General features: G+C 46.6%; 1 protein-coding gene across 3 annotated transcripts; it reads left to right on the top strand.

Annotated features, from left to right (window-relative positions):
• Window positions 1-22: 22 nt before the first annotated feature.
• On the top strand, window positions 23-11,946 carry KIF3B (kinesin family member 3B). 3 transcript variants are annotated; one of them, XM_027721791.2, is made up of 9 exons: window positions 23-48; window positions 3,249-4,687; window positions 5,259-5,360; window positions 6,069-6,191; window positions 6,311-6,429; window positions 6,651-6,764; window positions 7,215-7,320; window positions 7,502-7,680; window positions 8,280-10,258. In XM_027721791.2, exons 2-9 carry the CDS (start codon window positions 3,305-3,307, stop codon window positions 8,371-8,373), a joined length of 2,220 nt encoding a protein of 739 aa, XP_027577592.2. In that variant the 5' UTR covers window positions 23-48; window positions 3,249-3,304; the 3' UTR covers window positions 8,374-10,258. The 3 variants fall into 3 exon arrangements, with proteins under 3 accessions (XP_027577592.2, XP_027577593.2, XP_027577591.2); XM_027721792.2 differs by lacking the exon at window positions 23-48 and adding an exon at window positions 122-235 and having other exon boundaries at window positions 8,280-11,946; XM_027721790.2 differs by lacking the exon at window positions 23-48 and adding an exon at window positions 946-1,228 and having other exon boundaries at window positions 8,280-11,946.
• Window positions 11,947-12,473: the final 527 nt, after the last annotated feature.

Below are 12,473 nucleotides of genomic sequence, written 5' to 3'. Positions count from 1 at the left end.
GCGCCGCTTCCGGGCCCGCGGCCGGGCGGCTCCATGGTGACGGCGCAGGTGAGTCCGGCCCGGCCCCGCGCCGCGCCCCGAGCGCCCGCCACCCCCGGCCCGGCCCGCGGGGGCACAACCCGGGCCCTTTGGGCCGCCCCCGCTGCCGCGGCCCGGGCAGCGAGCGAGAGAGGCGGCGGGACTCGCCCGCGGCCGGGCTGCGGTGGCGATGCCGCGGGCGGGTGGCCGCGTTCGGGTGGGTGCCCCCCGCGCTGGCGGTGCTTCCCTCCCGCGGTTCTTTTCCTCCCTGCGCGCTGTCCCCGTCCCCCGAGCGCCCTCGGGTCCCCTTTTCCCTGCAGCGCCCTGTGTCGCAGCCGCCAGGGCGGCGGGTGATGCTCGGGTGGATCCGCCACGGTCCCGGCTCCCCGGGGGAGGGGACACCCGTGGGGTGACAGCGGTGACAGAGGTGACCAGAGGTGACCACAGGTGCTGGGTGTAACCGGGCCACACCGCGGCAATACCGGGGTCCTGCCCGTGGCAGTCCCGCCCGGCCTGCGGAGGGTTCGTTGGGGAGGCGAGAGGAGAAGCAGCAGCACAAGGGAGGGTTTGGGTTTGGAGGGTCCATAACCAGGGCGTTGTGAACCCACAAGTATTTGAAAGATTTAAACGGTGAGGAGCAATGGGATGTTTCGAGTGGTATATCTGGGGATGTGCGGAGATGCAAGGGAAGGGTTTGGGCAGCTCCAGAGAAATCTTTCTGGGATGTTTAAGCTCAAGGTAGGAAGTGGAGAGAAGTCAGGACCTGTCAAGGCAGGTGGCTGGGGACAGTGTGCCTGGGGCACAGCCAGCCAAGCCAGCACCTCCCAGTGCTGGAAGTTTCTGAGGAGAAGTGGCTACCCCAGCTTGCATTCAGGTTGTGATGTTGCTTTTTTTTTTTTTCATGCACAAGCTTGTGTTTACTGAAATAAAAATGCTTCAATTTCTGCCCACCCTCCCCTCTTGGGCACCTGGGGCACATCTTCAAGTGCATCCACCTCAAGCTTGACCTTGACACAGGGACCTGGCCCAGGTCACTTTAGGCTGAACTAATTTAATGAAGGAATTCCCCTCTTTGATGGAGAAGAGTGGATGGCACGGCAGCATTCCCAGCTTTCTGGCCATTGCTGTCCAGCTCAAACATTGCCCTGGAGTTTCTGGGGAGTAGGAACACTGCCAACTAATTGGTTTTACTGTCCAGTTACACACTTGGGTAAGTCTGAGAAGAACCATAATTTGTTATGCTTCCAGTAAACTTCACTGCGGTAGCTAAAATAATTGGAGATGATTCGTGATAGGTTGTTATGAAAATAACCCAAATCAGGGGTGAAATCAGTTGTTTGTGACTATAAAAAGAGACTTGCAAGTGAAATGTGGAAAGGTGTTAAAAGCTGCTCAAGCTCATGTTAAGGAGATACACCGAGAAGAGCAGCAAATGTGCAACGTAATTTTTGTTCAATGTATACCTCTGGCAAGACTAACTTCATTCTCATCATGTAATATTTATCACAGTTGCTTACAAAAGTGGCACTTCTCATCAGAATAGTATTTTGGATGTTCAATATATAAAATAAATCTGTGTTCTGCTTTTCAGAACTGGTGCCTAATTTGAGTATTTACCAGTGTGAACGTGCAGATACGTCACACAGTGGTTGTCATGTGACCTTGTCCAAAAAAAAATTGTGTCTTGTGAACTTGAATTACAGGAATATCCTTGGTAGCTGTGGCAGGAGAAGTGCTTGTTGATGTATGCAAATCCTCAGGATGAGAGGAGGGAGAGTTGCTTTTTGTGATTCTGCCAAGATTTGTCCTCGTTTAACATATTTTTTCTGTGCTGGTGCTCTAGAATTCGTGTTTGCTGTGGGTGGGAGAGGAAGGTCACCTTTATCTGGAGCTGTCACTTAGGAGGGAAATGGTTTTATTCAGTAGCTACCCAAGATTCCTGCAGCAGTGTGAATTCACTGTGCAGGGTGTAAAGTGAATTCTGGATGAGTGTTCAGTTTGGTCAATTCGATGCATATTCCTCATCTCCCTGTCAGCTACTGTGTGCTTCTCTGGGAAGAGCAAGGAGCAAGGAGTTTCCTCCCACAAACTGAAGGAAATTCCCAAGGCTGTACTGAGGTTTATTAAACATGGTTTTAATCATGTTTATTTGTTATTCCTGTGTTACTCTTTCCGAGATTGGATATTGGGCGAGAATCATTGTGGTTCTTTTCTCATCCTCTGGTTCTGAAGTTCTCTGTCACTTTGTTTGAGGAGCTCTCCTGAGATGTGCAATTATCAAGTAAAAAAACAGTTGGACAAAATCCATGTTTCCTGGAGATCCAGATGGGAAGGGAGCAGCGAGCACATCCCAGGGAGGCCACACCTGAACGTGTGCCAGCTCTACCTGGGGTTCCCAGTGTGTGTTGGTTTTACACTTAGTTCCAGTTGACAGAAGGACCTCAGAGCTCTTCTTGAAAGACGTTTTGGAAATAAAAAGGCTTATTAGAAACCACACGGCATTCCCCAAGCTGTGCCATTGAGATCTGCCTTCTGAGGCTTTAGCAGGGACTGCTTTAGCAGGAACACAGGCTTTTTGTTCCATTTTCAAAGGCTGGTGACTGGGGGATGCACCAAGTGTGTCCTTTCTCTCTACCCAGAGTCATGATCTTTGAACTGGGTTTATGCAACGTAAATTTAGGTTGATGCTGAATCCTGTAAACCTCCTGAGCAGGAGCGTGGAGTGATGTCATAGGTCAGTGTGCTTGGGCAGGGCTGGCTTTTGTGGAGAATCCTGGCAGAAGTATAATGCCAAAAGAAAAAATAATAGGGGAATTGTGTGCCAGAGAGAGCAAGGCTGTACTAGATTTTCAAAACAGGAGATTTGAAACAAAAGGCTCGACTGCAAAGAAAATAAATGGCAAAGTATTCTCTTTATAAATAGTTTAAATAGCATTATGATTATTTTTAAGGGTCAAGAAAGAGATCTTTACCAGCTGTAAAAATGTGATTTGATGGCGATTTTTTTGCAGCAGAGCTTGTAAAAGTGATACCATTTGATGCACAAGCTTTGGTAAAATAATAGTGTTTCAGTTCAGGCCTTTACAGAGTTTTCATGGTGTCCATTATTTTAATTCTCCAAAATCCCTTGCAACTTAATGAATGCAAAATGCTGCTCGAGTAGATGAGTCGAGTCTTCGGCTTTGTGCAGAAAACTGCCTCCAGACATTCCTGCTTTGTTTTTGTTTCAGGTTTCCAGCACGGGATCATCCACCCATCGGATCACACCAGCCACAGACCCGCCGTCATGTCCAAGCCAAAGAGCTCCGAGTCCGTGCGGGTGGTGGTGCGCTGCCGGCCCATGAACAGCAAGGAGAAAACTGCTTCCTACGAGAAAGTTGTTAATGTGGATGTCAAGTTAGGGCAGGTCTCAGTGAAGAATCCGCGGGGAGCATCTCATGAACTGCCTAAAACTTTCACCTTTGATGCCGTGTATGACTGGAATTCCAAACAGGTCGAACTCTACGATGAGACCTTCAGACCTCTTGTGGACTCTGTTCTGCAAGGGTTTAATGGGACAATTTTTGCCTATGGGCAGACTGGGACAGGGAAGACATATACGATGGAAGGGGTGCGTGGTGATCCCGAAAAGAGAGGGGTCATCCCCAATTCATTCGATCACATCTTCACCCACATCTCTAGATCTCAAAATCAGCAATACTTAGTTAGAGCGTCTTATTTGGAAATATACCAAGAAGAAATCAGAGACTTGTTATCAAAGGATCAGTCCAAGCGGCTGGAGTTGAAGGAGAGACCAGACACAGGGGTGTTTGTGAAGGATTTGACCACCGTTGTTACGAAAAGCGTCAAAGAGATCGAGCACATCATGAATTTGGGAAACCAGAACCGCTCCGTTGGTGCCACCAACATGAACGAACACAGCTCTCGATCTCATGCCATTTTCCAGATCACCATTGAATGCAGCGAGCTGGGACTGGACGGAGAGAATCACATCCGTGTCGGGAAGCTCAACCTGGTCGACCTCGCAGGCAGCGAGCGGCAAGCCAAGACTGGGGCACAGGGGGAGAGGTTAAAGGAAGCTACTAAAATCAACCTCTCTCTCTCAGCTTTGGGCAACGTCATCTCTGCCCTGGTAGATGGGAAAAGCACACACATTCCGTACCGGGACTCCAAGCTGACCAGGTTACTCCAGGACTCGTTAGGTGGCAATGCCAAAACTGTGATGGTGGCCAATATAGGCCCTGCCTCCTACAACGTGGAGGAGACACTGACCACACTGAGATATGCCAACCGTGCCAAAAACATCAAGAACAAGCCACAGGTCAATGAGGATCCTAAGGAGGCTCTGCTACGAGAATTCCAGGAGGAGATTGCTCGACTCAAGGCACAGCTGGAAAAACGGTCTATTGGCAAAAGAAAGAGGAGGGAAAGGAGGAGAGATGGTGGGGAAGAGGAGGAGGACACTGAAGAGGGTGAGGATGAAGGAGATGACAAAGATGACTACTGGAGGGAGCAACAAGAAAAGCTGGAGATTGAGAAGAAAGCTATAGTTGAGGATCACAGCTTGGTAGCAGAAGAAAAAATGAGGCTGCTGAAAGAGAAGGAGAAGAAAATGGAGGACCTGAAGCGAGAGAAGGAAGCGACAGAAATGCTGAGTGCTAAAATCAAGGTAGAATTCTTCCTTGTGATGCTCTTTGAAAGCAATTTCTCTAGGGCTCTGGGGAGAATGGAGGGTTTCCCAATTTGGAAATATATTTCACAAAAAGTTTCTGGGATAGTGATTTTATGTTTAGATTGGAAGATTTTAAAATAAGCTATTTCTAGCCAGAAGTTGAAATTTCCACCATTAATTTCATGTTTTAATATTCACGAGTTGTTTCATTGTTCTTATGTCTTAAGAAACTGGCACAACAGAATGTGACAATGCATCTTTTTACAAGCTGTGGCACAAAACATGCCTCATTCTGTCACAGATCATTAAAAAGTTCTTTACAGGGAAATACACCTTTTGGTTCTCCAGCTTTGCCACACGTTGCAGCAGTGCCTAATTCTAAGCAAGTTACTGTTTCGTTAATCTCACAGTTTTATAGGAATTTTATATATATAGCAATTCTTGTAGCAGCTGCCTTGAAAGAGAAGGTTAAATAAGGGAGCTGCCCTGAAGAAGTTGTATCCATAGAAGAGAAAGTTACATTCTGTGGTCACTGAGAGAAACTTCTGACCTTGGTTTTTCCTTTCAGACAATGGAAAGCAAGCTCCTGGTGGGAGGGAAAAATATTGTGGATCACACAAATGAACAGCAGAAAATCCTGGAACAGAAACGACAGGAAATTGCAGAGCAGGTACAAGGAAGGAGATTTGTTATTTTGTATAAAAATCCTTGCTGTGGAACCTTTATAAAACATTGTATCAGGGGAAGCTATCAGAAAATTTTCCCAGGGTTAACCCTAAAATTGGTTTAATAGCAATCATTTCTCTGAAAAGAAGGGGGAAGGGCTTGTGTCCTATTTGTCATTGTTTGAAATATGTAGAGAAGGTTTATGATCATTTTCTTCTAGCTCTTCATGTTAAAGACTTATGTCCTATCTTGACTGGAGCTGTCTGTAGGGGAAGAAATAATTGTAAGACCTCCAACAATTCCAGTTCAGCCATCAGCTCAAAGGAGGGATGTTTACTCTGGGCTAAAAAGTTTATTTTCTATAAACTATTTTCTATTTTTTATGCAGTTTCTGTTGGTGATTTTTAAATGCAACGACTAGTATGAATTGATAAAAAGAACATTAAAAAAACACCAGAATCTAAAGATGACATTCCTTTAATTGAAGCCTGAGCACTTATTCACGCTATCTGACTTAAGTAGCAAAATAAGGACAAAGAAGAGTTGTTAATGCTTCTGGTATTTCTAAGGCAAGAGATAGGAAGAACTGGAAGCCAAAGGAAAAGCCCTGGAAGGCAGGGCAGTAAACCCATCCTGAGTGTTGGTTTCATGTGTGTCAGCTGGAGGTGACAAGGTGATTGTGGTCTTTAATTCCCTGTGTCACGTTCTTCAGAAACGTCGGGAGCGAGAAATCCAGCAACAGATGGAAAGTCGGGATGAGGAAACACTAGAGCTGAAGGAGACCTATAGTTCCCTTCAGCAAGAGGTGGACATAAAGACCAAAAAACTCAAAAAGGTAAGAAAAAAATAATAAATTATTCCTTGTCTAGAGGGCTGGGAACAAAATCAACTCATGTGTGAAAGTGAGAGCAACATTGGCAAGTGATAAATTTTGGCCCTTGTTGTCTGTTCCAGTTATTTTCCAAGCTGCAAGCTGTGAAGGCAGAGATCCATGATCTCCAAGAAGAGCACATCAAGGAGCGCCAGGAACTGGAACAGACCCAGAATGAACTTACCAGGGAACTAAAGCTAAAGTAAGTCCCCTCAGTGTATTAACTGTAACAAAGAGGGCTTCCCTGGGTAGGGAGTAGAGGTGCTGCCTTGCACATACTTGTGGAACAAGATTTAAACATAAGGGAACTAAACCATTCCTCCTTTTCCAGGGCTGTATTACATCATCAGGAGAGGAGCAGTGAGGAAAGTCATCTGCTAATTATGTTTCTTGTGTATTTCTCATTTTTGTGGTTGCACGTAGGCACCTGATTATTGAAAATTTTATTCCCTTGGAAGAAAAGAATAAGATCATGAACAGATCATTCTTTGATGAAGAGGAAGATCACTGGAAACTGCATCCCATAACCCGTCTGGAGTGAGTGTACTTCTGCTCTTTTCTTGGAATGGAATTACAGGTGACAGGAAACCCTCCAGCTGTGTCAAGAACAAGGGATTGAATTTGGGATTTAAAGTGGCCCTCTAGAGTTCACAGGTTCTTGCTGCACAATGAAATAAAACAATTTATTCCTCTTAGTAGGTTCAGTAAAATAGAAATGTACAGTTAGGAAAATTCTTGGAAGATTGGGATTTTTCTTCCATGTGAGCCCAAGAATCATATGTAAAATATATATAACAGTGCATTCACCATTAAAATAGCAGTACATTCCTACCATATTTCTTTCCTGCTCCTGCAAATGCAGCCTGGGTAGTTTCTGCTCTCTTGAAACAGATTTCTGGGTGGAATTTGGAGATGTTGCAGCTCATAAACTTCAAGAGGGGCCTTTGGTTTTGGGGTATAACAGACTGAGTCTCTATTTTTCTCTAGTAACCAGCAGATGATGAAAAGACCAGTATCTGCTGTGGGATACAAAAGGCCCCTGAGCCAACACGCCAGGACATCCATGATGATTCATCCAGAGGCTCGGTACAGGGTAAGCCCCCTTTTTGTCTTTACCCTCCTGATCAGGTGAATCCCAGAGGATTGCGTGTTCTTCTGTGAGATGTAAAATGTCCTGCATACATTTATAACGCACTTCAGAATGAGTTTCTGGAGGGAAAAGTTACAATTTGTATGAAAACACGGAGACTTTGATTCTGCTTTTCCTGTCTCAGGCAGAGAACATCGTGTTACTGGAACTGGACGGGCCCAGCCGAACGACGAGGGACTACGAAGGTCCAGCCATCGCTCCCAAAGTTCAGGCAGCTCTAGAAGCAGCTCTGCAGGATGAAGATGAGATTCAGGTGGATGCCTCGACCTTTGAGAGCACTTCAAATAAAAAATCAAAACCCAGGTGAGTCAGGCCTCCGGTGAGCAGACTGGCCCACGGGGAGAGGTGCGAGTACAGCCGCTGTTTGTCAGGGCTTCTTGTCAGTGAAGTGAAGCCAAGCTTGGCTGCAAAGCAAAGAGAGAGAGAGAAAAAAAGGAACATAGAATCATCAAGATTGGAAAAGACTTTCAAGATTCAAGTCCAGCCTTGGACCAAATCCCACCCTGCCCACTAAGCTGTATTACAAGCTGCCACATCTACTTGTATTTTGAACATTTTCCAGGGATGGTGGCTCCACCACTGCCCTGAGCGACCTGTTCCAATGCTTAACCACTCTTTTAGCGAAGAAATTTTTCCTAATATCCAAACTGAACCTCCTCTGGTACAAATTGAGGCAGTTTCCCCTTGTCCTATCACTTGTTACTCTGGAAAAGAGGCCAATCCCCACCCTGCCACAACCTCCTTTCCGGGAGCTGTGTAGGACATGGGACAGAAGAGAAAGCTAAAACTGATTAGAGAATAAATCCAGTAAAAGAATTGGCTTTTTGAAGATTAATTTTGGAAAGTAACAGGTGACGTTGTTAGAGCTCTTTTTGTTTATGTTTTCATTTTCACTTCTTTAGGCCGAAAACTGGAAGGAAATCGTCGGGATCCTCGTCAGCAGGCTCCCACAGTTCTCAGCTCTACCCACAGTCACGAGGGCTGGTTCCAAAGTAAAACCAGCAGCTCCTCTCCAGGGAGGAAACAGCCTTTGCCTTCTGGGAGCAGAGACAAATAAAAACCTGCAGAGAGAGCTCCCGGCCAGCCTCCAGCCCCTTTCCCTGGAGATGGCCTTGTTGCTGTTTAACTGACTCGGGCCAGTCCAGGGGCACTGAGCCACGGGAAGATCCGTGCTTGCAATTCAGCATTTGGCCTCTGTGGGAAATGGATTTTAGTTAGGAAATCAAAAATGCATGAGGTACGTTAAAGTGTGTTAGGAGCAATGGGAAGCATGGGGATCACCTCACAGCATCACCGTCCTCCTCCTGCACCAGCCCTTCTGCTGCACTGGGCTTTTTGGCTGTTGGGCAATAAGAAGACAGAGTTGAAAGTCATCTCAACAGAACCATCATTCCAGAGCTCCACAGTGAGAACCAAATGAGGCTAAAAAGCAGAGGATCTGTTTGAACTTGACAAGGTGCACATTTCTTCCTCTTCCTGCTTGAGAGATCTGGGGTTAAGGTGTTGGTCTGAACAGGCAGGATGGCAGTGGCCAGTGTGTCCTCAAAAACACACAGCTGTGCCTCCCTTTACAGCTGTAGGACAAAAAGGGGTCTTGAAAACAATTCTGTGCTCTCTAGAAAGGAAGCAGTAGAATCTGAAGTCCTTTCCTTGTTTACAGGCATAAGTAAGAGCTCCCCTGTGCTGACCTCCTACAGACCTCACCCCTACCAACAGGAACCACCTTGTCAAGGAACACCTCTGCATGCCAGTGCCAGCTCCACAGCTTTCCTCCTCTCTTTTGCCTCCTACTTTACCCCTGGCATTTAAAACCAGTGTCCCTATGACATCTTTAATGGCATATGGCCATTTTCTCATGTCTCTCACTGTTCATGGGAAATGCAGCATTGGCTCAGAGCTCTTCCTGCCAGGCTCAGGCTCTCCTGTAAGCTGGGCAGAGCACTGGAACATGTAGCTGCCTTTGAGTGCACTCCTGGGAGTATGGTCCCTTCCCTTGGTGTCTAATGAGGTTCAGCATTTGGTGCCTCTTGTGCCTCACCTGTTCCAGGGTTGAGCAGCTTTCCCTCTGCACCTCCCAGCCCATGCAGAGCCCACTGGGAGTGAAAGCAGATCTAACTGAGGCTGGATGATGGAAGCTGGTGTTAATTCCAGGGGTTTTACTTTGAAAACAAGGGAGGAAGAACTGCTTTTGATGGTCTCCTTGCAAAGCTGCCCTATGACTAAAGCAGCCTCCTGTAATGCCGCAGGCTCGTGTAGCAGGCTAGAGGGAGGTGGAACTCCACACTAAGGACAGAGTAAGGTGTCCCTGTCTAGTGTCCCACAGCTCATTTGTAAGTTTTAGTTCGCTGTATATTGAGACTTGGGATGTTACTTTTTCTGGTTGCTCTTGGCTGTCATCCTGTGAACGTCTTTACCTGTTCCCCTCACTGACGACTTCCTCCAGACTGACACGTGTGAGTGTGTGAGGACTTGCCTGGTTGTAGAAATGCTCTGATGTGTGGACTCTGCCTTGTGCTTGTTAAGTGTCCATGGAGTGACTTCACCCAGGCTGGAGAACTCCGTTCTGCTGACCCCCTGAGCAGGAGGAACCGAGCGCTCAGCACAGCTCACCTCTGCATCCTGCAGGCACGGTGCCCAGGTGAGCCAGCTGCCCAGGTGGGCCCCTAAACACCAACTTGGCTGCTGCAACCCATGGACTGCTTCCCTGGGCCACAAGGTTAATATATGGATACACATATATGCACATATAAATATATATATATATATTAGTTTTGGTGGAGGAAGGAGGAATTTGCTTATAATTGAGAGAGCAGGCACATGACCAATTTCTTTCAACCTGAACATGGAATCCCGGCATAATCTTCCTTTTTATAAAGCACTGTTTATATCCAGAGAGCCTTTTAATTGGTTTTTGTTGCATAATATAACATCACCTTCTCTGCCCTCTCCTCCCTCTTTCTCCCCAGCACATAATCTTCTGTGCTGGGACATTTTAAAAGATGATTGTATGGAGTAAGTGCTCAGAGAATGGAAATGAAACAAGTGGGGTTTAAAACCCTGAAATAGCAGCACAGTATATAACCACGTCTATGTACATACCTGTGTACACATGTTTTATGTGAATAATGCATACAGGGACACCTCTGTGTCTGCACATGTGCACACTCTTCCTCAGTTGCTACTATTCCATAGGGAATTCTATATTAAACTCATATGCTGGAAACTGCCCTCGTGGCAGGGCTGGTGCCATGGGACTCTGCAGTGCAAACCTGTTTTCATGTTGATGAGCTGGTGATGTGTCAGAAAGGCTCTGCTTTTAACTCTGTAGAAATTCATTAGCAGGTGAAAGAAACTCAGTAGGGTGGAAAAAAGAATAAATCTGCATATTTAGTCATTGTATGTAAATTGGGGCTGCGGTGGAGATTTGGTCAGTGTGTTCATTGGCAATCTCGGCCTTTTACAGAAGCTTTTTGGATTCTCATTCCAATGGATTTACCCTCACCAGATGCTCAGTGGCACTGACACTAAGTTAAGATACATTGTCTTAAACTGTACGAAACATACTGAGCTCTGGGTTGAAGCTTTTAAGAAACATTCCGGCCGAGTTTGCCCCTCTCCGGGTGATATCTGAACCATCTGGGCTTCCTGCTGGTTAACTAAAGGCAGGAAATCCAGCCAGACTCCTGGAAGAGGCCCTGAGACAGTGTGCACCGCCACCCTTTCTTCATAGGAATGTTTAACATCCTTGTCTTTGCTCTGATCTGTATAATGGGATCTTTTTTTTTAAGAAGTGGCATGGGGCAGGAGTGGGCCCTTGGTGCTGGAGCGAGCGCCGTGTGACACTGACGCATAGGAATTAAAGCACTTTCTGAAATCCTTAAGTCCAGCGCCTTTTTAAAAACATTTGCATGCTGCTTGAATCTTCTCAAACACACATACCTCTGCCAGAGCACCCGGGGCTGCGCCGGTGCCTTATACAGATCAGAGCAGGCCTGTGTTCAGCCAGTTTTAGGTGTTTAACTCTGCCCTCGCTGAACAGGCAGCGCTGGAGTTCCAGTGAGACGCCTCTGGACCTGTCCTCTCTCCTGTCTGTGCTGGTTTACGTGCACCAGGCTTTAAACAGTTCAGTGTGATTCCTGGGGGGGTCTGTTCGTGCTGTGTTTGCTCCACGGAGCCTTTTCCACAAATTGGAAAAGAGAAGCTGCAAAAGCCATAATTAGCTGGAACTGAAATGAGAACACCGGTCCTGCCTGCTGCAGTGTGCAGGAGGGGGTTGACTCTCCAGGGTCCAGGCACTTACTGCCTTCTCCAGCTCCCTTTCTTTTTGAAGAGGTGCCCCAGAATCCCCTCCGTGGGCACAGCTGTCCATGAGAACTCTCAGCTCCTTGGAGATACACCCACCTCCGCCTTCTCTTAGGTGATCTATAGAAAAAAAAGAACCTGTCCATAGTTCTGTCCATAGTTTTACAGCTTATATTTATTTGTATCATCTCTTTTGTCTAGGAATGTAAAGTGATCCTAAAATATGACATGTAATAAAGTCAATAAGATTTATTGCATCTATCAAAACGTGTGGTTTTCATTGTTAATTTGGGGCAGGGCTCAGCAACTCCATGTTTTACAAAGCCTTGTGTTGTTTTTCCCTTTAAAAAAAAAAGTCTCTGGGTAAACTAAGTGGTTAAATGTGAGCAGAACTGCAGTGAGTTTTGTAATGTGTGTGTGTGTGTGTGTGTGTATATATATACATATATATATATGTAAATATGAGTAGAAAATGCTAGAAGGTCCAGAAGGGTCTGGAGCCCAAGTCTGATGAGGACCAGCTGAGGGAGCTGGGGGTGTTTTGCCTGTGGAAAAGGAGGTTAAGGGGTGGCCTTATCACTCTACAACTCCTGACAGGAGGGTGTATCCACGTGGGAGTCGGGCTCTGCTCCCAGGTGACCAGCGACAGGAGGAGAACAGTCTTAAACTGTGCCAGGGGAGGTTTAGGTTGGACATCAGGAAGAATTTCTTCACAGGAAGGGTGCTCAGGCATAGGAATGGGCTGCCCAGGGCGGTAGTGGAGTCACCGTCCCTGACGGTGTGCGAGGACAGAG

The sequence above is a fragment of the Pipra filicauda genome, unplaced genomic scaffold, assembly GCF_003945595.2.
Source record: "Pipra filicauda isolate LSUMZ 115617 unplaced genomic scaffold, ASM394559v2 scaffold385_size793830_pilon, whole genome shotgun sequence".
Lineage (NCBI taxonomy): Eukaryota > Metazoa > Chordata > Aves > Passeriformes > Pipridae > Pipra > Pipra filicauda.
This window is presented reverse-complemented; position numbering and strand designations above follow the sequence as displayed.